At 40.3% G+C, this 27131-nt stretch overlaps 1 protein-coding gene across 1 annotated transcript in view; it reads right to left on the bottom strand.

Moving 5' to 3' along the window:
- Window positions 1–27131, bottom strand: part of TTC29 (tetratricopeptide repeat domain 29) — a 145526-nt gene that overhangs the window by 15037 nt on the left and 103358 nt on the right. Inside the window, exons 8-9 of the mRNA XM_055144243.1 lie at window positions 17128–17219; window positions 4733–4856 (exon numbers count right to left, since the gene is read on the bottom strand). Of these exons, the coding sequence (XP_055000218.1) occupies window positions 4733–4856; window positions 17128–17219 (216 nt within the window). The remainder of the gene's footprint in view (window positions 1–4732; window positions 4857–17127; window positions 17220–27131) is intronic.

Below are 27131 nucleotides of genomic sequence, written 5' to 3'. Positions count from 1 at the left end.
ATGTAAATTTTAAATGGAGAGACCCTCTCTATTTTATCAAAATAACTTTTATTTGCTGAGGCAAACCATTTTGCCCTCACTTCAAAATACAAAACAGTGTTTATATGATAATAACACTACCTAATTAGAAAAAATAATTTGAACCAAAGGTGTTTACATTCCAATTAAGTAAATTATATGATTGGGAAACAATCCAAATATTGAAGATGAAAATAAACTTCTTAAAATTAGAGTTCATTATGCTAGAGATCAAAGTTACAGGACAAAAGTAATGAGCACCTGTAACTAGGCCAGAAGTATAAATATTTAATGATTGTTCAAGATATACTTCTAAAACTTTAAAATTTCTGTTTTAGCCAAGGGTCTTAGGAAAATTAAGAACCATAAATAAATGGGTATCTGAGTTTTCAGGATATTTATTATTATTATTATTATTATTATTATTATTATTATTATTACTATGTGGGGGCCAGCAGTGCTTAGGGTCTACCCATGCATCAGTGCCTGGGTGTCACTTCCGGTGGAAATGGGATAGAGCTCAGGCCCCTTTAAGCAAGGCATGCACTCCAGTCTGTGGAGTGTCTCTCTGTCCCTACGGGATTATATGTATTTGTATATACAATTTGGTTAAATTCTTTGTCCAACTATTCATTGGGCAGCTATCGTGTTGCCTGGCAGTGGGAGAATTCAGCAGTGAATAGCAAGTATTGCTAAGCCCGGCAACTTGCAGCTAGTGGTAATTACTAAAAGACTACAGCTGGCATTAAAATTGACTTCAAAAACACTCCCATCCCTAAAAAAGGAATTGTGTAATCAGGTAAGTCATTTTTCCACCAAATTCAGCCTGGTACTCATTTTAGATACACTTAAAACTTCCCCTGAACTGCAATGAATCTCAGTTTCTCCAGTTGAAAACATAGCTAAGGAAACGCAATATTAATTTTCCTCAGCTATGAGCATTATTTGGGGAGTGGGGTGGGGACCTACTAAAATGTTCAGTGCAGTTGGCTGGGGTTCTCTACAGCGCCTGAGGATGCATGCTGCTCAGCTCCTGCAGTGCTGGGCAGAGCCGGTCACCCACCCTGATGGCTCTGGGGGGGCCCCCAGACTCTGCCCAGCCATACTTGGAGGTCTACTGGTGCTGGCCACACATAAGTCACCTTAACTCCATACCTTCCCTCCAGCCCCTCGAATACGTGTATTTTTATACATACTGTTTTGCAATGAGAATTCATGTTGTATATTGTATTTTCACTTTTGTAAATTGCTAGAGTTTAATATCTGAGTTGAATATCTTCTTCAAAGTTCCTGCCCGAATTTCCACAGGTTACTTCTGTTATAAGGTAAGTCCTATCCTATGTTGTAAATTCAGAAGATTCTTGTAGTTAATCCAGAAAATCTTATATATGAATTTGAGAATAACTGAATATTTCTACTTCACAAATAAATCCTATTGGAAGTGACAACTTCATTTAATGTTACAAATAGCCCTGATTAGCATTTAGGGAACAATTTCAGGACAGGCTTTTGATGACATCATAGATCTAAAGCAGAATATAAATTGTGACATAGAGTTTTCATGCATTATTCTGAGTCTTACCAGATTCTTTTGTGTTGAAAATGTCATTATCCAATGAGCAAGCTCAAAGTAAATGGGATTTTTTTATAGTGTTAAGAAGAATAATTACTTATATATTCACCTACTATTTTAGTGTCGGAACTACCATTGTTTTAAATGTACATTTATCTCTGATTTTATTAGGAAATGACAAATATCATAAAAGGCTATACTTTGTCATTTTCACTAAAACATTCTCATTTGACCACTTAACATTAATTATATATTTTATATTAATAGTCCATCAAGAGATCACATCAGGAGGATGAGAAGCAGCTCACCTTCCAGGATTATATGGTAAAAGGTAAATGGATTAGGATAAAGAATATTTTAAAATCCATTAAGTCTAGGTAGGTCTGAATTATAACAATGGCCTATAATCCTATTTCCTAGAGTTTTTGCTAAGAATATAATTTGAATGCACTGCATGAATAACATGAAGCCAGGAAAGGTATGATGAGGACTCTCTGAAAAGAGCCTGAAAGATAGACTGACATGTGTCAGCGGGATTAATTTCAATAATTAATTTGAAAATTACACATTTTCAAAGTGCTATAACGTTGCACCAACGTGAACAGAAGTCTTAGAGAGCAATAGTGCAAGAATACTACTCTCCAGAGATATGAAATCCAGAGAATTCACATAATTTGTTAACCAGCCTCCAAGTCAGGTTCCCTTTTAAGCACTGGAATAAAGTAATGAATGAGGCATTACTTTATGAGGTAGTGGTCCCTTTTCTCACTAAGCTCTCATTCCTGCCCAATTAAATAAAAAGAACCTATGCTAAACAAGAAAGCAATAAGTGGTACGTGAGGAATTAAGATAATGTGAGTTGGTGGCTTTAAAATTTTATTATTATTATTATTATTATTATTATATTTTATATATGCTCATATCAGGACTGGGCCTTCTCCACCCAGATTCCCAGTTTTCCAGTAGCTTGGCAGTCACACTCACAAACTGCCCCTAGAGTCATGTAATCTCATCAACTCAACGACCAAGATCCAGAGACTACAAAACAAAGCTCCCAGAAGAGAGCGATGTAGAATCTCGCACAGCAGAACCTGGCAAGGTACCAGGCTTGGCATAATTGATATGCCAAAAACAGTAACTATAATGGGCCTCATTCCCCTGACCCTGAACACGACAGGGATGAAGGGAGATGTTACAGACACCCGCTCGAACAAATGGATGAACAATGGGATGACAGTGATACAGTGGTTATAATAATAATAATAATAATAATAATTATTATTATTATTATTATTATTATTGTAGCACTGTAGTACTGTAGCACTGTCATCCTGTTGTTCATCGATTTGCTTAATTGGACACCAGTAACGTCTCCATTGTGAGACTTGTTACTGCTTTTGGCATATCCAATATGCCACGAGTAGCTTGCCAGCTCTGCCATGTGGGGGGATACTCTCGGTAGCTTGCTGGGCTCTCCAAGAGGGATGGAGGAATCGAACCCAGGTTGGCTACGAGCAAGGCAAATACCCTACCCTCTGTGCTATCGCTCCAGCCCCATTATTATTATTATTATTATTATTATTATTATTATTATTATTATTATTTATTTTTTTGCTTTTTGGGTCACACCTGGCGATGCACAGGGGTTACTACTGGCTTTGCACTCAGGAATTACCCCTGGCCGTGCTCAGGGGACCCTATGGGATGCTGGGATTTGAACCCGGGTCGGCCTTGTGCAAGGCAAATGCCCTACCCGCTGTGCTATCTCTCCAACCCCATTATTATTATTATTAAATTTTTGGCCACACCCAGTAATGCTCAGGGGTTATTCCTGGTCCTGCACTCAGGGGACCATAGAGATGCCGAGGATTGATCATGGCTTGGTGGCAAGCAAGGCAGGTGTCCTAACCACCGTATTATCTCTTTGGCCCCAGGCTCTTATTTTATTTTTTTCTTTTAATTGAAAGCCACTCTGAAAACGTGAACTGGAATTGAGATGAGAAGAGTGAGAAGCCAGCTCACTGAAGTTCATGGTGGAGAACAGTCTATGGAAGGCATCGGTGAGGCAACGGCCGCCATCAAGGACAAATATTATTGGAGGAGCTCTATGAAATTCACTGTGCTAGGGTTGTAAGGAGGGCGCGACACATGATCAGAGGTGGGGTGTGGTGGTGGCATGTCATGTGGTTAGGGGAAGGATTTATGTTGCTATTTCCAGAAGAATGGAGAGGAAATGGAAGCATTTTCAAACAGGAGAAATGACGTGTTTTGACTTATGTTTCGAAAGGATCCCTTGGACCTCAGACAGAACTGGATGGAGGAGGAAGTGGAGAAATCGTCTCAGAGCTTACTGCAGTTAGTTCAAGTGTCACAGTGTCGTAACACAGTGTCATGAATGAGTGAGGTGACAGTAGCAAAAATGGAAGAGGACAGATTTGAGATCACTGGTGGTATGATTTTGTGCTCAGGGTTGGTTTCTGGATTGTTTGAGAAGTGGGAAGAGAAAAGGGTGAAAGATTGTTCAGTGTTTGGCTCATGCCACTAGGTTGTTGAGTAATGATACTTATTACTGTGGGAAAGACTTAGAAGGCATAGGTTAAGGGAAGGAAGAACCATGTTAAACTTGGATGTTTCTTAGGCATTCAGGTGGAGAGGCTAAGAAAGTAGTGGGTTTTCTAAGTCTAGAGACCCAACGAGAGGTCAAGGTGAAACATACAAATTTGGGAGTCAGCTTATGTATGGGATTTAAAGCCAAGGTTCTGGTTGAAGTCAAAGAGGGACTTCCATAAGCTGAGAAGCAAATGATGCTTTCTTTAGAAATAGCTGAATACTTGAATACTATATTGGTTATATGTTAAGTTGGTCACTGTCACTGTTATCCTGTTGCTCATCGATTTGTTCGAGCGGGCACCAGTAACGTCTCACATTGTGAGACTTATTGTTACTGTTTTTGGCATATCCAATATGCCATGGATAGCTTGCCAGGCTCTGCCGTGGGGGCGCATTACTCTCGGTAACTTGCTGGGCTCTCGAGAGGGGCGGAGGAATTGAACACGTGAAAGGTGAACGCCCTGCCGCTGTGCTATTTTAAGGGAAAGGCGATTGTAGTTGAGTTTCATTTGTAACAATACCTGTACTCACCTTTTCATTGTAGATCTCCCCAAGCATCACACTTGCTTTCACAATATCAAGGTTTTGAAAATTGTTTCTTGCAATTTTCAACAACTTTTTCAGGTATTTAATTGCTTCTGACATCTTTCCTTGGCTAGAATGAGTAAAATAAGAAATTACTGAAGCACCATCTTACTTAAAAGCTACAACAAAGAGAACAGGGATCTTATCTCTTCTGTGTTTCACTTTTAAAAGTGCAATATGATTACTAGGCTGATAAAATTTAAAGAATAAATATTGAGTGCTTAAAACATGGCTTGTCTTTGTGGGAGTTAAGTTCAAACTTAAGCCTTTAATTCCGAATGCATTGCTGGTGGGATTAAAATGGGAAAATTTTTTTAACAACTTGTAAGTTCATTAAAAATTTTAATAAAAAAAAATAAAAATAGGGGCTGGAGCAATAGCACAGCCTGTAGGGCGTTTTCCTTGCACACGGCCAACCCTGGTTCAATTTCCAGCATCCCATATGGTCCCCTGAGCACCTCCAGGGGTAATTCCTGAGTGCAGAGCCAGGAGTAACCCCTGTGCATCACCAGGTGTGACCCAAAAAGCAATAAATAAATAAATAAATAAATAAAATAAAATAAAAATAAAAATAAAAATTTCAACAGAGTCATCATAAGGTCTCTAACAATTTTACTAAGATTTTACCTGAAAAAAATTCATACAAAAATTTATAATGAACAAGAGTTCATACATGAATGTTCACTGAAGCATTAGATATATTCCTCATAGTATCTAAGAAGCAGAAACAATACAATTATCAACTGAACAGATTGGCAAAATAGAGTGACTAATACAAAAGAATATTATTCAGCCACATAAAGACAAAGTAGTGATGAACTACAATAGCATAAGAATTTGCTAAATGAAAGAAACCAGGCACAAAGGTTTGTATGTAACTCACTCACAGACTGTAATATGATTTCCTATACATAAAATACACTTAATGGGAATAGTCATAGAAATAGCAAGTACATGAGCAGTGAGGTAAGCTCGAGTGGCTGATAAGCAGGGGAGTTCCTTTGGGGTGGCAAAAATGAGATGAAATCAAACAAGTGGTGATGACTACTGTACAACTCTTAGGTACTGAAAACTATTGAGTAACTGGCCTTAAAACAGTTGAATTTACAGCTCAGTAAAGTTAAAAAAATAAAACATCTGGGCCAGAATGATGGTATAGCAGGTAGGGCATTTGCCTTGCATGCAGCCGACCCAGGTTCGATCCCCAGCATCCCATATGATCCCCTGAGCACTGCTAGGTGTATTCCCTGAGTGGAGAGCCAGGAGTAACCTCTAGCATTGCTGGGTGATGGAAGAAAAATATAAACAAAACATTTAAAACAATTTAAATTTTCCATATTCTTTTATAAGTGAAGGTAGTTCTTTGGAGGGAGGCATTTGTGATTCATGATACCTTCAGGAGGGATTAAAACAAATGTGATTTCCAAATATAAGGTATTCTGAAATTTCTCAAAGATGACTTCTAGGAAAAAGAAAGATCCTACAAGCTGGTAAGGCCTTGGCTTCCAGAAAACAGAAGATAAGCATCTGGCAAGTTATAAGAATCTCTGTAATCAAGAAATAATATTTTACTGAGATATGCCAGAGAGTTTTTTGAAGGCTGTTAAAACAATTCAAATTCCCAAAGCTTATCAAACCAAATGTAGCTATTTTCCCCCCTTTCATAAAGAATAGAGGGATATAAAAATGCATAAAATATTTCAGTGAGATATTCTGAAGGAATTACAAGTTCCATGAAATATTAAATAAAACTACCCCTTCTATATAGTGGACTAAGTTATCTCATTGGTTAATAAATTTGTTGTTGTTGCTGTTGTTTTTGGCCCACATCTGATGGTACTCAGTGGATACTCCTGCACTCAGGAGAAATATTTCTGATAAAAATATTCTAGAAAGTTTAACATTTTTTACAAAATGTAAAATTTTTGATGAGAAATTTCTAGGATTTATGCATTGTGGTTGGCAAGTAATGGGACTTGAATTGGTCTAAGTTCTTCATAATACTAATAAATTTCCATATTGATTTATTTAATTTTATGTAAAAATTAGTTACACAATTTTTTTACTTGTATCTATATCATTTGTGTACACCATACAATTATCACATATGGTGGGGGCATATGTGATGCTGGGGATGGACCCCAGTTTGTCCACAGACAAGGCAGTTGCCCTACCCCTTGCGCTATTGCTCTGGTTCCAATATTAACACTTTGGTTTTATCTTGGGGGCCATACCTGGCCATATTCAGGGGTTACTTCTAGATCTGCACCCAGGAGTCAATCCTATTGGTGCTTAGGAGACTACGTGGGATGCCAAGGACCAATCCTGGGTTGGCCACTGCAAAGCAAGAGACTCGCTGTGATATCTCTCTGGTTCCAAAATATTAACACTTCTAAATGCATAAGTTCACTTGCAAAAGGGAACTCATTTTCTTGGCTGAACATAAAGCAGGAAAATTTAACATTCACCCTAATATCAGAGCTAATAGAATTTGGCACAGAATCATTTTATTAAAGCATGTTACTCATAACTGACTAATGAGCTATATTATTACCATACGCAATGAGTAATTGAGAAAGAACTTATATGAATGGTAATATAGAAAATAATGTTTAATTTTGTTGTGACAAGAATTAGGAAAGTGGGTCCAGAGTGATAGTATAACACATAGGGTGCTATATGCTTGCCTTGCATGAGGCCAACCCAGATTTGATACCTGGCACCCCATCTGGTACCCTGAATACCACCAGGAGTGGTCCCTGACTGTGGAGCCAGGAATAAGTCCTGAGCACTGCTGAGTGTGGCCCCCAAACCAGAAAAACAAAACAGAATATGGAAAATTTCACATCAGAAATGACACCAGTAGATAGAATAAATAACTTCAGATAAAAAGCCAATTAAAACCTCCAACCCCATCAAAAAATGGGGAAAAGAAATGAGCAGAAACATCCTCAACAAAGAAATTCAAATGGCCAAAAGGCACATGAAAAAAGTGTTCTACATCAATAATTATCAGGGAGATGCAAATCAAAACAACTATGAGATATCATCTTACACCATAGAACTTGGCACACATCAAAAAGAACAAGAATAACCAGTGCTGGCACGGATGTGGGGAGAAGGACTCTCATCCACTGTTGGTGAGAATGCCAATTGATTCAGTCTTTTTGGCAAGCAACATGGGCATTTTTCCAAAAACTAGAAGTTGAGCTCCCATATGACCCAGTAATACCACTTCTGGGAATATATCCTGAGATGCAAACAAGCAAACAAACAAACAAAAAAAAACCAGTAGAAATGACATCTGCACTTGTATGTTTATTGCAGCACTGTTCACAATAGCTGGAATCTGAAAAAAAAAACCCAAATGCACGAGAAAAGATGATTGGTTAAAGAAACTTTGATACATTTACACAATGGAATACTATGCAGGTATTAGGAAACATGAAATCATAAAATTTGCATGTAAGTGAATGGACATGGACAGTATCATGCTAAGTGAAATTAGTCTGAAAGAGAGGAACAGACAAAGAAACTTTGGTACATCTATACAGTGGAATAGTATGCAGCTGTTAGGAAAGATGAAATAATGAAATTTGCATATAAGTGATGAACATGGAAAGTATCATGCTAAGTGAAATTAGTCAGAAAGAGAGTGACAGACATAGAATGAATACACTCATTTGTGAAATATAGAGTAACATAATAGGAGACTAACACCTGAGGACAGTAGAGATAAGGGCCAAGAGGATTGCCCCACTGGCCTCACATGCTGGGGGAAAAGGCAATTGGGATAGAGAGGGACCACTAAGAAAATGAGAGTTGGAGGGATTGCTTGGGATGGGAGATGTGTGCTGACAGTAGACTAAGGATGGCCTCTTAGTATCTGTATTGCAAACCATAATGTCCCAAAGTAGAGAGAGACTAAGAAGGAATATACTTGCCACAGAGGCAGGGGGTGGGATGGGATAGGGGTGGGATGGGATAGGGTGGCGGGAGGGATACTGTAACATTGGTGGTGGAAAATGTGCACTGGTGGAGGGATGGGTGCTTGATCATTGTATGACTGGAACTTAATCATGAAAGTTTATAACTGGATCTCATGGTGATTCAATAAAAAAGCCAATTAAACACATTTAATGATTTATAAAATAACCCCAAGAGTGGTATCTGCATTGCTAGGTTTACTATGAGGCTTTACAAACAGTTTGTTTATACTACCAAATAGAATGAGGTGAAAACAAGGGGAAGAGTTAACTCAAACTAGAACTCATGTTCAACTTAGAAAAAATCTCAGACTGCCTCTGAATGCTGTGGCTACAATAAAATATTTTGGTCTATATGCTATTTTTCTCTGACCTGTATGAAAATAAACAGCAAGAACTCTTGCCTCACAACTTTATAATATAAATCTTTTATTGTACTATTTCAGAGAACTAAGCCATAGCACAGCAGTAGGGCATTCGCCTTGCATGCGACTAACCTGGATTTGATTCCTCTGCCCCACTCGGAGAGCCCGGCAAGCTACCAAAAGTATCTCACCCGCATGGCAGAGCCTGGCAAGCTACCTGTGGCGTATTTAACATGCCAAAATCAGTAACAAACACGTCTCACAGTGGCGATGTTACTGGTGCCCGCTCAAGCAAATCGATAAGCAACGGGATGACAGTGACGGTGACAAATTTCTTTAGTTGTATGGCATTTGAAATACACCTTCAAAAGGTTTGTAAAGGTGAACAGCAGATTGCTCTTTTTTGCTTGTTTTGTGTTTCTTACCACACCCAGCAGTGTTCAGAGGCTACCCATGGCTTCGTGGTTGGGGTTTGCTTCTAGCAGTATCCTGAGGACTATATGACACAGGGGATCGAATCTGGTCCTCCTTCACGCAAAGCAAGTGCTCCACCCTTTTGCACTCTCTCTCTGGCCCAAGAGAAGTTTCACATCTCGCAACTTTTCCTCATTAGTAAAATCTTGGTGTCATATTAAAGTTATCTATACAAATGTATTGTATACATTGGTACAAAACTCAGGAAGACAAACTGTTTTGAGTTTGTCTATTTGAGTCCTTGGAATATACTAGGAAATCGTATATTTTTTTCATGTAGGAATGGTTGTAAATTTGAGAGGAGAAACGCCTTTGCCTGTTGAACTTCCAAGTAAATCAGGAGAAGTTTTGTGTACCTGACTTTAAACTGCTCTCTTCTGGATATTAGTAATAATAAGAGCATCTATTTATTTTACTTTACTAACAGCTTTGAGACACTATCAAATGTTTAGAATATGCTGGCTGCTGGGAAATATAGCTTCTGGTCTTATAGGACTTTATTATAAGTCAAATTGGAGAGATAAATAAATAAATCTGTGATTGCTAGTAGAAATGAACTGCCCATAGTACTTGAAGCCTCGAGCACAATCATTTGAATATCTTCACAAGAGCAAGTGTGTTCTTGGGGGTGTATTTGTCTTAAAAGGCCGTCAAGAGAATTGAAGTCAAGTCTAAAATACAACGGGGATCCCAAAGCGCCTATATAAATTTGAAAAAATCATTATATATTATAGAAGAAATCATTGAATTTTGAACCACATAAAATGTTTAAAGTTATTTAGAGATTCACAGGCTCTTTGGTAAACATTTCTGTTAAGAATCTTTTATCCTGCAAAGGATTAAATGCACCATAACTTGCACACAGTCACTCCGCACACATGGAGACCTGCTGTTTATCAGGCGCTAGAGTCAAAGGACTAGCATTTCATTTCCGGGGAGGCTCATTTACATATCAAATACTATCAAAAGCACATCCCTTGCTGCCTTTTAATTGGTGAAAGACTCCTATGCATATCAGACATAGAATGGAAACAATGCATCCTCAACTTTGTGAATATTGTTTTTTATGACCTGTTCTCACTTGAACATACGAAACGATCGAAATCATCTTTCAGGGACTAGTGGGAGAGTACAGTGGGTAAGGATCTCACTTTGCATGCAGCTGAGCTAGGTTTGATCCCCAGCACCACATAAGGTCTGAGCCACCCCCAGGAGTAATCCCTGAACAGAGAACCCTGTGTATAGTTGAGTGTGACCTCCAAAAACAAAAAAAAAATCGAAAATCATCTTCCACATTTAGGCAATGTTCTAGAAAAATTGAAATTGTTTAAGAAATATTTCAAATGATAAGGTGGCCGACCCGGGTTTGATTCCTCTGTCTCTCTCGAAGAGCCAGGCAAGCTACCGAGAGTATCCCACCTGCACAGCAGAGCCTGGCAAGCTTCCTCTTGGCGTATTTGATATGCCAAAAACAGTAACAAGAGGTCTCACAATGGAGATGTTACTGGTGCCCGCTAGAGCAAACCGGTGAACAACAGGATGACAGTGCTACAGTGCAGTTCATATTAAATATCGAAGAAAAGTGAGAATTAATAAGAATAAAATGGTTTATCAATTTTTGTTAATTCTCAAACTTTTTTTTGACTGTGATACCCCCCAATTTTTTTTGATAAAATAGAAAAAAAAAGGTCTATAATTCTTTGCAGATACCATTAAAATCTTAAGGGAAAATTATTCTTTTTCTAAAGCAAAAATGTTAACACAGAAACTTATTCGTGTTCATATTTCTAAAATCTGATCTGTTGTTGGTGGAAGTGTGTGTTGGATCAGGCTTGGCTGAATAAGAAAATATGAAGACAATCAAAAAGCCGCATGAAGCGGAATGAGTGAGAAATGCAAGAAAGTATAAGTAGGACTATTGTGGGGTAAACTGAGTTGCCGTTCTCCCAAAAGAGCAATAGATCTCTAGATCATCCACAATCATATAGAACTTGCTGTAGCAAATAATGCTAGATTAAAAGTTCTTCTATGGAAAGAAATATGGTAGCAAATTTACTGGGAAATAAAGTGAAATCTCAAGAAATCTAAAAAAAAAGTTCTTCTATGGTAAAATTATACATCCCCCTCAATAAATGTCCAGTTATAAACCAGCCAAGTGGTACTATAGATAAACACCATTTGTTACTTATAGGATTTTCAAATTTAAATGTATGAAGCCAGTCTTTCTTTAGAAGGCAAAGAATCAAACGCTTCCTTACAGAAAAACTACAGCTTATTTGTATAAGTTAAAGGACAAGGTTAAAATGTTAGACAAATATTAATTCCAGTTTCCTATATGCAGTGCACAGGTGCAAGTGAAACAGCCTATAATATGATATAATCATTAAATTCATTCAACCAGACCTTAGAGAGTTAAAAACATATATTCTGAGGAACAGGACTCCGCGGTCCAAAGGATGAGAATGAAACAGTGCAGAATATTTGTGTATCAAGGTGATTCCAGTTCCCAACTGGGAACGCAGGACTGTTAACACCCATATCCCCTGACAACTGTCCAATTATGTATATCACACTTGGCCTACTGTTTGCAGTAGAAGTAATCAATGAAGGATGTGGTTGAGTGAACATAGATTTTGGTTGAACCAATGCATGAAAACTTAATCATTTACTCAGAGAGAAGAAATCAAATAGAGCAGCCATGAAGCAGTCGCCAAGGGGTTTGTGGATTGTGCCACCAACTTTGTGGACCACAGATGAAAGTAATAAGGCAAATGGAATCAGTGACAGGAGAAAATGTAAAAAAAAAAAAAAGCCATTCCTAATTTCATGAATTAATCGGAATGTTTTTGATGTATGGGGGGGGTGTCATTTTTAGGACATTTCGCATCAAAGCTTAGATATGCTATTTTGAGGAATATATGAAAATTACCAGAGCATGTCTTTTCTTTCAAGCAAGAAGAAATTAATTTTCAGCTATAACAGAAAGGTAATTTTCACACTTGAAACTTTGTACTGATTGATTTAAAGATCTCCGCTGTGGAAAGTTTTCTCAGAAATTATTTAAACCAAGTTTGCAAGAAAATTTACAAGTGCGATGGAATAAACCCAGAGATAGACTAGTTATCCCATTATGTTTTGAGGGATTCTCTTTTTTGTCATTTTCTAGATTCTTTTTATAATGTCATCCTCGTTAATTGGAGAATTGGGACAGTAAATAAGTTATGAGAATGAGAACTAAAATTGTCAGAAGAAAAATCGGGAATTATTTCCCCCTTTTCCAATTTACTCTCATTGTGTTAATATTAAAGTAATATTTGCTTGGTTGTTCCTCCACTCATACTCTATTTTGTTTATGAATCACAGATCTGGCTTTTATTGCTTTCTTCTAGGCAATTGTTATCCTTTTAGAACATTGACTCTTATTTGTCACCAGCATTCCGAAAGGAATCTATGAGTGCTTATTTTCTGTCACACTGCTTAAGTCTTTGTGCAATTAACACCATCCAGACCAACTGGCAAAAATAACAAACCGATTATTATTTCACTAGTAAAAATGTTATTGACATGAGTATAAAGTTCACTGTTAAAACATTTATCAATCATTCTAACTCCAGACCTGGTTCTAGTACTATCAAATGGGTAATTTGGTGTTACCTAGTCCTCAGTCTTGAAGGAATGAGGCTTGATTTTCAAATGAAGTCTCAATAGACAGTCCTATAACCATGTTAGAGGCTTCCAGTCGTAACTGCTTATTCACCTTTCAGGCCTGCTCAGCTGATGACCCTAGACACACACTTATCCCAGGCCTGGATATCTATCTGCTTCCATTTTCCTTAAGCAGATAAAATATGTTTATAGGGCTAGGGCTACCATTAGCAAAAGTTGTGCAATTGCACAGGTTAGGAGAAAGATTTAGAGGCGGTGCTAAGCTTCCCACGCAGCTTGATTTATTTCTTAGCTGCAACTGCTATAATTTCCCCTGTTTCGGTTGTGCTCCATTCTTGCCAGTTGCTGCTAATCTGAGGAGAGTTTAAAACGATTGCAGGGATCTGCATCTATGTGGTGTCCGTGCACATGCCTGTGCAAGCACATCAGTACATGGATCAAAGAACACCACGCCTTTGAAAGCAAAACGAATGGCACTGAAAATGACCTCAAAGCGTTTTGGCAGCTAGTGAACTTCATCGGGTCTCTCGATCCTCGGGTTGTGCTATCTACCTCTGCAGAAGTTTTGTCTCTGAAGCAATTGCCATGATATTTGCATAAATAAGATATACCAAGACCTAGATTCCCCAGAGCTCCTTCTTTACTGCCACTACAGTACCAAATGGCGGTTGTAGATTGGATCGTTTCTGTGGCCTTGGGATGTTTCTGACTGCAAAACAAGCAGGAGTAAATCCTGAGCATCACTGGGTGTGCCTAAAAGCACTGTTATTGTCACGGTCATCCCATTGTTCATCGATTTGCTCCAGCGGGCACCAGTAACATCTCCATTCACCCAGCCCTGAGATTTTAGCAGCCTCTCCTTACTCGTCCTTCCAAATGGTGCCATATTGAAGGCTCATTCAGGGTCAGGGGAATAAGACCTATTATTGTTACCATATTTGGCATATCGAATACACCACAGGGAGCTTGCCAGGGTCTGCTGAAATATTCTTAAAACAAACGAACAAAAAAACAAAAATAAAATTTAAAAAATTTAAATTTCACATCTAAAGTACCAATGAAGCTGCCAATGCTATCAGTGAATTTGTATGGTCGACATGGATTTTTTTGGTCGTTGCTTTTTGGGGGCCTGGGGCTGGGGCTTGAGGGCCATTCCCAACAGTGCTTAGGGAGCGACTCGCACTTCTGAGCTAGGGGTAAATCTCAACAGTGCTCAAGGGATCATGCAGTGCAGGGACTGGAACCCGAGCAGGCATTCAGCCCTTTGGGCTCTCTCTGCAGCCCTAGACATAGATTTTTAATATTGTGCATATGGGATGCTGGGAATTGAACCGGGGTCAGCCACATGCAAGGCAAATACCCTACCTGCAGTACTATCACTCCACCTGAAATTTTAAATTATTATATGTGGATGTTGTTTCACTTGGCATAAAAATAAGATGGGACTAAATCTTCTTGTCCGTTATATGTTTGTGCAGGGGCAGGCTGATAGACTGATCAAAATTAGAGTTAGAATTGTCCTGATCACACCAGGATCGGGTTGGATTATACACAAGGAAAATCATCATTAACAAAATTATACATCACAGTTCTGCAATCACGAAAAAATGTTTAGAAATAGAATTTCCCCCATTCCTATCCAACACTCCCTACTTCACATGGTATCAAACACAGGGTATTCTTCTGTGCACCAAAACACAAATGCTACTTGAGCAAAGCTAAACCATTGCTGCCAATATTTACAGGATCATTGTCCGCCTCTCCCCTCACCATTTATGATATAGACCAGAAATTCAAATCCTAGAATAGAGTCTATAATAGTCCACATAATGCCCCATTTTTTTTTTTTTGCTTTTTGGGTCACACCCAGCGATGCTCAGGGGTTACTCCTGGCTTTGCACTCAGGAATTACTCCTGGCGGTGCTTGGGGGACCATATGCGATGCCCGGGATCGAACCCAGGTCGGCCGCGTGCAAGGCGAACGCCCTACCCGCTGTGCTATCGCTCCGGCCCCAATAATGCCCCATTTTAACAGCGAGGAAATAATTTCAAAGAAAACATCACGTAACCAGAAGTTGAAAAAAAACAATTATGAAGATCGCCATTGATTTGGAGTATTGGAACACTCGTCTTGTGATCTAGTGAGTGTTCAAACATCTCTTTCTAAAATAAAAAATTTTTGTTTTTTTGCTCTTTTGGGTCATACCTGGCGATGCACAGGGGCTACTCCTGGCTCTGCACTCAGGAATTACCCCTGGCGGTGCTCAGGGGACCATATGGGATGCTGCGAATAGAACCCGGGTTGGCCGCGTGCAAGGCAAACACCCTCCCCACTGTGCTATTGCTCCAGCCCCAAATAAAAATATTTTTTCCCTCCTTAGTTCCATATTTGGTAAAGATTTTTTCTGAACATTTTAAGGGCTGCATTTCTTTAATGACAGGCTTATGCTAGGATTTCTGCTAAAGCCAGCAAATAATTCAATTTTTTTCCCTATTAATATTGTGGGTAGTTTTTAAGCATAAAGGAATGTAATAATAATCAAGATGAACTTGACGAAAGGGCATTATCTGGTGTGCCCCAAAGACAGTAAACTGAAACTTTATGAATCTTTGAGCAATACTTGCTTCTTTCTGAATATTATTTGGAAAGTAAAAGTTTAAGGGATCACTGGTTTTCCATGGGTTAGTTGCCAATCTCCTTCTGGAGAAACCCTAATCTTCGTCACTTGCTTGCTTTACCCTTTTACTTGCTTCTGCTTCCTTGAGTAAATGTCAAGGCTCTATAAATACATCCATGTCCTAAGACCATTTTTTATGTGAGAACTGCTTTGCATTTGATTTGACATTTTGTAGCACACTTTTCATCTCATCACAATGGGCATTTCAATACTTAATTATTTAAAAATATTTAATGATTATTTTATTGACAATGATAAGCATAATGACAACGGTAATTATCTATACCGTTTACATCTTGGTAGGTATTTAACATTTTAAAATTTCTTTCAATAAACAATTTCACCATTTAAAATATTATTGTGTAACAGGTTCCAATCAGGCTACCATGGGAAGGAATCTGACTTTATCTGACCTATTGTTACTCTGATTCTAAAGATCAAAAACCTTTATCTAGGTTATAAGAGGAAGCCAGTCGAAGGTTTAATTTGGACAAAATTGGGACAACTTTTCTTATTCTTACTCTTTACTGAAATCACAGTGCTCCTATGTAATACAACGATAGAATAGAACACACAAAGGCCAAATACAATGAGTGTAGGGAAAACCAAGTGTTTTCCTTAGAAAAATTTGTATCCAAAAAAAGTATCCATCCCATTCATGAACACTGCTGATTTGGGGAAGGAGGGGGGGTGGAATATTGGTACTATTGTTTTTGCATCCAACTGTCTATCCAAAAAAGATAAGGAAAGATGTCTTAATGGAAGAAGCATGATTGACGCCTAAATGGAAACTTTCTTCAAAGAAGAAATCTGGAAAGATTATGGTGAGTCACAGTTACTGAAGCGAACTATATATTTCTGTGTTCTCTGCCTTTTTTTTTTTTAACCTGTGAGATGTGACCTGATTTTCTCCTGGTCTTCAAGGTCATCACAAAACTTACAGAAAATCAAAAACAAAATCATACCAAGGAGGAACGAGCCAAGAGGAGCTCGGGTCCCCATTTTACAATACCACATTGGTTTAAAATAACTTACGATGAAAGGGTCAGTTAAGAAGGGCACTACTTAAAATTTAAGCAGGCAGTAATGGAAAGCGACAGACCTCAAACAATTTCAGCCTGTCATGGCTGAGTGAATTCACAGTGACAGCACGGTGGGGATGGGGAGGTTACCTCTGTAGGACCTTGGCGATGGCTTCGTAGGCTCTGGTCAGGCCCACCTTATCCTGCAAGTACGTCGAGATACTACGGAAATTGTTCAGGGCCTATCGGGAAGAGAAGAGAGAGACAGATTAAACATCGAGCCCCGCCGGATGCACTGATGTTTCATTTCATAACAGAAAAGATGAAAATTAATCGTTGCTTTTAATGTCTCCATAAAATATTTTTTGGCTTATTAAAAATTCATGTTGGTTTGCTTTATTTTTATCTATAGTACAACTCATTTCGCAGCCATCTCTTTAAGCCAGGACAGTGAGGTCTTACTTTTGTAAAAATAATTCTTTTCCCACACTATCCAAAAAAAAAAAAAACCTTCCAATTTCTATGACTTAGGTGTGAATAAATAATTGAATGGCTTGCAACATTATTTTAAAATATGGCACTATTACCTAAGGTAATATAAAGCAGCTGATAATATTCTACTACGGTAGCTTAAATATCACTTTTCTTTCTATAAATAGCTGCTTGAAAAGCGTGAATTTAGGTGCCAGGCAATTTCTAAATCTATCATTTTATTAGCTGCATAGCTCACAGTTTGCACACATATTCAGTATACACTAAAACTATTTCTTACGAATGTATTTCATTACCAACAATCTCTTCAATAATCAAAAGATTACCACTGCCACCGTCAAACGTATGATCTTAATTTAATTTAACCCTGACATCATCTGTGTGGGGTAATTTTCCCTTTGATTTTTTTTCCCTTTTTAGTATCAGCAGGGGGAAAACACGTAATACAAAATCCCTCTCTTTTCTCTTCTCTCATTGTTACTTGACCCAGCCTATTACACACATGAGGACACAGGAACTCTCCGAAGACCTCTATGGAAATCCTTTTTGCACATTTTCTAAGACAGAATTAGTGAAAGACATTTGACTGTATTGGGGGGAGTTAGCCAGGGCGAGGGAGGATCAAGCTACCCCTATGGGCTGTTGCCAGGAGGAGGCGGCTCCAAGGGTCCCAGAGGGAGGGGGTCAGGAGACCAGGATTGGCCTCCCCCCTCACTATGCTCTATTCCTGGCAGGTGAAACCTTGGAGCATTTGGGTTTCATGTGGCTGACGAGGGACATCCTGACAGAATACCGATGTCACCTTACTGATATGTGCTGACTCATGTCTTCCATGCCCGCTACCCTTCAGAGTTCACAGTTTTGACACTTGTTTCTAAATCTCCTCGTGAGCCCTTTTAAAAACTTGAGACTATTCTTTGCACCCTCCCCAGCGTTGACTGACAGCATCTAGAGTGAGTCCGATAGGACTTGACATTGGTCTTGGGCTACACTAGGTGGTGTTCAGGGGCTACTCCTGGCTGAGTGCTCAGGGGTTATTTCTCATGGTGTTTAAGGGACCATGCAATGCCTGAGTGCCTTGGGAAAAGATCCTGAAATAACTTGGCACTTGGCCTCTTCCCTTCTGGAACTCTTACTCTCTTACCTTATGTGTTTGCTTCATGACACCAACCCCCAGGGAAATTGCCTCAGCTCTATGATAGATGAACAATAGTTGATTAAATGAATTCATACTTAGAGATAAATGACTCAGAGATCATTGACTCTGCCAGAAGAAGTTGCAGTTTTTAAAAAGAGAATGCAGGGGCCAGAGCAATTGTAAAGCGGGTAGGGCAATTTGCCATGCACGCAGCCAACCTGGGTTCCATCTCTGGTGTCTCAGATGGTCCTTGAGCCTGCCAGGCAAGATCCCTGAGTGCAGAGCCACGAGTAAACTCTGAGCATCACTGAGTGTGGCCCCAAAACAAAGTAAGTAAATAAGAAAGAGGATGCTTGCTAGCCTGAATCACTTTCTGTGTGGTGTTTTATATTATTTGGCAAAGTGAAATGAAGTAATTCCAGGTAATGTGTGTAGCAGGCTAAATTGGAGCAAATATGATCTTTAAAAGCTAGCCATGTTGACCAAGCATGATGACCTCTCAGTGTCTGTGTTGCAAGCTATAATGCCCAAAAGTAGAGAGAGAGTATGGGGAATATTGTCTGCCATGGAGGCAGGGGGAGGGTGGGAAAGTGGGGGTATACCGGGGATATTGGTGGTGGGGAATGTGCACTGGTGGAGGGATGGGTGTTTGATCATTGTGAGATTGTAACCCAAACATGAAAGCCTGTAACTATCTCACGGTGATTCAATAAAATTTTTAAAATTAAAAAAATAGCTAGTCATGTCTTAAAAATCTGACCATATGAATGTTCCCTTAGACAACAACCTTTTTTCCCCCCTTTCCGTTCTTTTTTTTGGGGGTAATGGCGGGTGAAGGGGTGGTGGTAGACAACATCTAGCCATTCTCCGAGCTTACTCCTGACTCTGAGTATTAAAGATGCACAGCAAGGTAGCAACACAGAGCCCACGCAGCACAGGGGAGAACTGATGATCACAACAGAGTTTGTGGGGGTTGGGGCTGAGAGGGAGGGGCACTGGGGTCCTTGGGGGAGGGAGGTGGCTACACTGGTGATGGGAGTGGTGTTGGAATTATGTGGAGGGGAACCATCATTAACAATATTGTATATCACAGAATCTCAATCAATTAAAACGTTTTTTTTTTAAATGAGACAACATTGTACTTTAAATTTTGGGAGAAATCTTCATGCTGTCCTCCACAGAGGCAGAAGTAGTTCACATTCCCACTAAATGTAGTAAGAGTGGTGTTTTTTCTGCATCCCTACCAACACTTGCGCCTGGGCCCATGGGATGTAGGTCATTCTTACAGGTATAAGATACACTCTTCATTTTAAAGGGTAGTGGGAGGGCCTGGAAGGATAGCACAGCGGGTAGGGCGCTTGCCTTGCACACGGCCAACCTGGGTTCAATTCCCAGCATCCCATATGGTCCCCTGAGCATTGCCAGGAATAATTCCTGAGTGCAGAGCCAGGAGAAACCCCTGTGCATCGCCAGGTGTGACCCCAAAAAGTAATAAATAAATAAATAAATAAATAAATAAATAAATAAATAAAGTGTGTAGGAGTCAAGTCAGTTGTGAGGAGCGTGGCAATGAGAACAATAACTTTCCCAAGGGTCACAGAAGCAAGAATGTCTCATAGAAAGGTGAGTTTTCATTTTCATGCACAGACTGCTTCGTGCATAGACCTTGGAAAGTAGGCTAAATAATCAGTGTTTCGATGGATGTTAATAAGTGGCAAACCTGCAAGTCACGATTGATCTAAAGAATTCGATTTGTGTTTAGGAGGTGAAGAAGTTCATTCCCTCCTATCCCATTCTCCTCACATGTGTAAAAGTAGACTTTGGCAGAACTCTCTTGGTTCATAATTTTTGTCTCTCTACTTTCCAGGCATGGCAGAGCCTGGCAAGCTCCCCGTGGCATATTCGATATGCCAAAAGTAGTAACAACAAGTCTCACAATGGAGACGTTACTGGTGCCCGCTCAAGCAAATCGATGAACAATGGGCCAACAGTGCTGCAGTGCAGTAGTATTTTCCAGGCAGCTTTACATGCATTGTTAAAACCTGCCACACTCAAGACGGAGCCAGTTAACTGCCTGTCTCATTCTTCAAAATGCTTGAAGAGCAGTTCTAGTGGGGAAGGAGGGGGAAAACTTGTCTTTTCTCTCTGGCATGAACTGAGTGAAGCTTAAATGAGCTTCTGTGCCCTATTTGGTGAGCCAAACCATTACTTTTTTGTAGGAAATAACTCATAGAAATCACCGTATAAGATAAGCTTTAGTATGTGGCACACTTGACAAAGAAATCTGGTAGAAATGCCATTGAACTCAAATCTTTACTTAGAATTTTAGGGATTTTCCCTTCATTTATTAATTGACCACTCTTTCTCCCTACCCCTCACGCCCCTTCCCTAGTGCTCCGATTATTAATTAAGCAATATTTGAAATCAGTAGGGACTTCTATCCTGAGGCACTTCTATCCTCAGACACGTTGAGGCAGACCAGACTTGGTGGTGAGGAGGTGCTTAACCAAATCTATCTCTGGGTGTTCACATTTTCTCCAAACGTCATGGGTTTGTGAATCATGTGGGTCTCCAGGCAGGCTGAGTGTCATGTGTCAAGTGACTTAATCCCTCTGAGCCGCATTCCTTGGGCAAAACAACTGAAATGAATAAAGTCTATCTGAAAGGGACTGTTATAAGGTTCCATAATACGAGAAAATTAATGGCACTTAGTAAAGATTTGAATGATGCGATTGTTCAATTTTTCCAAGGACTCCTCTAACTCAGGGGTTCTAAACGGGGATCATTTTTCCCTCCAAGGGCCATGTGGCAACGTCTGGAGACATTGGAGGCTGTCAGAATTGGATGGCATGCTACTGGATAGAAGCTAGAGATGCTGCTAAATACCCTCCAATTCGCATGATAGCAACCTCCTCTCCCCATCCCCACATATACTTTTGTTTTTTTTTGCTTTTTGGGTCACACCCGATGATGCACAGGGGTCACTCCTGGCTCTGCACTCAGGAATTACCCCTGGCGGTGCTCAGGGGACCCTATGGGATGCTGGGAATCGAACCCGGGTCGACTGTGTGCAAGGCAAACCCTCTACCCGCTGTGCTATAGCTCCAGCCCCTCCCCACCCCCACATATAAAAGAATTGTTCAAGTCCTCCATGTGAATGTCATTGTTGGGAGACCCTCATGTAGCTTGACTGAACAGTTCTGTTTGGGAAGCTGGAGGCCTGCTCCTTGGTCGAGCGTCATGTGGGAAACACGTTGAAGCAAAATCTCCATTTGCCACCTACAAGTCAAGAGTGTAGTCTGAGGAAAAACAGAAGAGAAATTCCTTTCTTTTCACATTACCAAAAGGTGACTGTTTTCCTTCTTCCAAGCACCTAACTGAGAGAGCGCTCTGGGATACTCTGAACTGAGAGTAAAAAGCAAACAGTGATAAAAACATACAGGAGCATCCATTAGATTTCTTGGGAAACAAGGAAGTTAGACGTGATGCCTGGGGTACAACGTTTACCTCTTTCTTCCTTGCCCAAAACAAAAGGGCAACACAGCTAACGTTCTGTTATACAGCTCCTCTCCAAATGCCAAATTCTGTCATTGCATAATAAAGGTGGGGTGCATTGATCATTACATATGGGGAGAGGGGGGAGAAATGCCACAGATCTATGACTGTGCACTAAGTAATGTAATTTTTTTTTTTAAAAAAAATCAAGTTTGAAATCATTGTCAAATCTGGTTGGAAATACATTTATTCTGATTTCTGGCAATCTGACCCCCTTTAGCCATTTCACAGTTGGTGAGCAGAAAGGATGTTTCTGCCTCATTTGCAGTGTCTGAACATGATTCAGACAATCAACTGCAACATTAGTCAAAGGGATCAGTGGCTAATGATTTCTGACAAGCACTGCAGTCACAGGCTGAGGACCGGGCCGGACAGCACCCGCGCTCAGAGCATTTGACGGGAGCCAGCGAAAGGCAAGAGTGGGTGATAAAAATAGGGGACGGGCCTGTTCTCCCTTCACTTAGAGGCTTTCAGACACTCTCTGCAGAGGGACAGCAGCTGACAAACAATAGAATCGGCAATCCTTTCTTCCAAAGACCTTCTGCTGAATGAGCCCCGAGAACAATCAAGAGTGTCAGTCTGTAAGCTACAATACACAAAAGCAGTTAGGAACAAACTGCAAGAGCATGGAAAAGAGTGGAGCATCTTTGGCATTCTGATGAAACTATAACCTTAAATATTGGAATACTTTACCCTTAGTATTATTAATGATTAATTGGAATGTGTACACTCTCTCCCTGAAATAAATCACTCGTCATTTAGACCATTATTTCTCAAATTGGGTGATAGTGCCCTTGGGGGTGCTCGAATAATGTTAGGGAAGTAGTTTCAGTTACAGTTGAGGGCACTTTTTAAAAAATTTATTATTATTTTTTTATTGAATCACCATGTGGAAAGTTACAAAGCTTTCAGGTTTAAGTCTCAGTTATACAATGCTCGAACACCCATCCCTTCACCAGTGCACATATTCCACCACCAAGAATCACAGTATACCTCTCCCCACTCCCTCACCCCGCCTGTGTAACTGATAAATTTCACTTTACTTTGATTATATTCAATATCTCAACAAAAAACTCACTATTGAGGGCACTTTTTTTTTTTTACATGTAAAGAAAGCTGGTTTTGAGGGGAGTGTTAAGAGGTGTTTTTTTTTTTTTTCCTGCAAAGGAGGCAATGGGTTGAGTAAGTTTGGTTGTCTGTAATTTAGATGATCACATTCTGATTTCCACTGCCCAATTTAAAATGAAGATTATATCACCTAGTACAGAAGAACTGAGAGTTCAGACAGGAGACCGAGTTTATCTGCCCTGAGCTCCTTGTGTGTGACCTTGGAAAGGATCTGTGAGCATCAGATCATCTGACCCCTTTAGCCATATGAATATTACCTTGAGTGTCAGCTTTCAAGTGTGGAAGATGATGATGAGGCAAGATCAAATGATCAAGAATTTCCCTTCCCAACATACTTGATGTTGACAAACTTAGTAACGATCCTTGTTTTTAAAGTCCCAGATAGAGCTACATTAATTCACCGATTCCTTTATTTTGTGGAATAGGGAATCATAGCCTGTGGCTCACACACGTAAGGTGCATTCTCTACCACTAAGAACGTATTCCCTGGCCCAAAGTTATTTTTATTTTGAAAAACTTAAAACAATTTTTTTCAGAGTTCCCCAATCCCCTATCAGGATATCTGAAACACAGAGTCAGGAGTAAGCCCTGAGCACTGCCAGGTGTGGACCACAATAAGGCACAACAAAAAAAAATTGAAATAAAAGTTAAAAGAGAAACAAATTTACAAGCCATTTAATTCAGTGCAAGCTTTATATTCATGCTTCCATTAAAAAAATCTTGCCTTCTCTTGAGGAACTGCTTTTTAGAAACTGTTTCTATAGAAGCAGGACTTGAAAGAAGAAAGAACTTTTAATTCATACATATTAAAACAGTGAAAGTTACAAATGTAATGATTGCTCTTTTATAGTCCGCAATTGTGGGACCAGAATGATAGTCAAGCAAGAAGGTTGCTTGCCTTGTACCAGATCAAGCCGGATTGGACCCTCAGCATTTCATATAGCTCCTCTGAGCACTGTCAGGGATAATTCCTGAGTGCAGAGCCAGGAGTAACCCCTAAGCATCACTGGATGTGCCTCCAAAGCAAACAAACAATAAGATAAGATAAAATCTGCAATTGTTAAGGAGCTAATGAAATTCAGGGTTATCTGTACATTTAAAAAACTTAGAACCCATCATCTCTCCTATGCTAAAAGTTACGTGGCACTTTCAAAAGCTTTTAAGTTTTCCTAAGAATCTTCTTCCACTTACAACTCTCTCTACACTACTTTTTAAAAAATTTCTTAACAGCAAAATTGAAAATACTGCTTAAAATTGTTTTTTTCCTAAATTGCTCATTATACTTTTACATTACTTTAATGAGAGACATCAATGAAGAATTTCTATCGTCATTTTTAATTGTTATTCTCTATACTGTAATTCAGAAAGCATGGAAGTATTTATCCTGTACAGTCCAGTCACAAAGTGAGTCGTATTTTTAGCTCCTTGAAAAGAAATTTTCTGTGTCTTTAACCTCCTACCAGGAAAATTCATTGGAGGGCTTTGTTTTATATCTTACTAGGAGGCCCTTGACCAAAGGCAGTCTATAATCTACTGGGGACTTGATATAAAAAGTTCTGTATAATGGAAGATCACAGTGGTCAGTTAATACAGTCATGTCTCCGCCATATATACAGACTAGTTCAGCGCTTGAAAACGGCAGGCAGAAGTGAGAAACAGCTCAAAGATAAATGACCAAACAGAGTGAGGGAATCTGATTTCATTTGCCCTAGGAATCATTACAATCAATTCCCTTATTTGAGAGATTTGAACGAATCTCCTTGCACCACAAGAATCCAATGGAGATGTGCCGAGAGATCAAAGTGCTATCTCGAACAACAGAGGCAAGAAAATGACCCAAGCCTTCCCTTCCATGGGTCTCAGTGAGAAACAGTAGAGCAACAGGTGCAGTGGACACAGGTTATCTCTGTGATACAATGTGTACCTGTCAGAGATTTCTCCTGTCAGGAAAGATTTCAGGGCAAACAAGTTTGGTTATCATTTTGAAACTCAGAATGCTCAAGCTCCCCTGGGTGGTGTTCGTGGGAGGGTGAAAAGTGCGACCAAGGGTTCTGTGAGCCCTGTGGCGAAACGGGCAGTCATTTCAACCCTTAGCTCTGGGTGGAGCTGAAAGACGCTGGTTGCAGATGGAATCAAACCAGTCAAGTCTAATTTGACCTATCGTATGCTGTCACTCCCTTTGACAGCAGCAATGTCAACGTGCTGTGATACTCAACACTGGCCCTGTGCTCTAGGCATCTTATTAATATCTGCCTCTTCAATGGAAGTGCTGTGAGGACAGCAACCAAAGCTCTTCATCGTGCTCTGATTCCTAGTCTGATGCTAATGTTGAATGAATATGCAGAACCCCTTGGAAAGTTCCAGTACTGAAGCAGCTGCAGCAACATTAATGTGTGTATAATAGCCAGTGGACTGGAGAGATAGCACAGCAGGTAGGGCAAGGGCGTTTGCCTTGTACGCGGCCTACCCAGATTCAATTCCTCTGTCCCTCTCAGAGAGCCCAGCAAGCTACCGAGAGTATCCCGCCCGCACACCAGAGCCTGGCAAGCTCCCCATGACGTATTCGATATGCCAAAAACAGTAACAAGTCTTGGGGCCGGAGCGATAGCACAGCGGGTAGGGCGTTTGCCTTGCACGCGGCCGACCCGGGTTCGATCCCCGGCATCCCATATGGTCCCCCAAGCACTGCCAGGAGTAATTCCTGAGTGCAAAGCCAGGAGTAACCCCTGAGCATCGCTGGGTGTGACCCAAAAAGCAAAATAAATAAATAAATAAATAAACAAAAACAGTAACAAGTCTCACAATGGAGACATTACTGGTGCCCGCTTGAGCAAATCGATGAACAATGGGACCACAGTGCTATGGCAGTGCTATAATAGCCTGCATATATAATATAATATAACATAATATAATATAAATGAGGTTTCATGGTCTGCATCATATATAGATAAAATACTGTATGTAACAATGTTTAGCAGATATTATATTAAAATGCAATAATACACTCCATATTTTTTTACTTGTTCGTTTGGTTCATTCTTGGGCCTCACCCAGTGGTGCTCAGGGCTTACGTAATCTTGGCTCTGAGCTCAGGGATCACTCCTGTTAGGTCTTGGGGGAGCATATGGGGTCCCAGGGATCTATCCCAGGTCTTTGACAAACATACGTGGGGCAGTGTCGCCCCCTGGACACCAGCGCTCCAAGGAGGCTCATGTATCACCCTCCCCTGGCACCAAGGAGACAAGAAAGCAGTTGATGAGCCTTTTCCACAGCTTCCACCCAGTAGATTCTAGTAACTAGTCAGCAGTGTGAGTAATACATGGCTGACACCTTTGGGGAACTGAGGGGTGATGCAAAGCCATCTGGCGGGGCTGTAGTGGAGGAGGGGTCTGCTTCCCCCGGAACCCCTGCCCCCTCAGTAGAGTTTTGGCCTGACAATAAACAACCGTTTAGGGCTCACCACAAGGTGGGGGCAGCCCCACCACAAGCTCCTGCGCACGTTCATATGCAGTAACCTATCCATAATTGATGAAACAGGGAGGTCAGATGTAACTGGCTGTGACGATTCCAGCAACAAATAAATGGTTATTGACAAAACAAGCCCGCGTGGCGGCTCAGCGCTGAGCAGTGGCTGGCAGGCGGCTGCGCTGAGCAGGGGGGGTTGGAGGGGTCCTGGGCAAGCCTCGGGTCAGGGGGGCCCACGGACAGGCCACAGATGGACCGGACAGGGAGGGACAGGAGGTGGCGGAAGGACCAAGGAGGAGGTGGGGCAGAACAGCGGCGGCTCTGGGTAAGGCGTGACCTGGGTCCGGACAGAAACAGTAAGAGTCAGGAGTGTCTT

This window comes from Sorex araneus, chromosome 7, assembly GCF_027595985.1.
Source record: "Sorex araneus isolate mSorAra2 chromosome 7, mSorAra2.pri, whole genome shotgun sequence".
Lineage (NCBI taxonomy): Eukaryota > Metazoa > Chordata > Mammalia > Eulipotyphla > Soricidae > Sorex > Sorex araneus.
The sequence above is the reverse complement of the archived record's forward strand: the minus strand, read 5'-3'. Positions and strand labels throughout refer to the sequence as shown.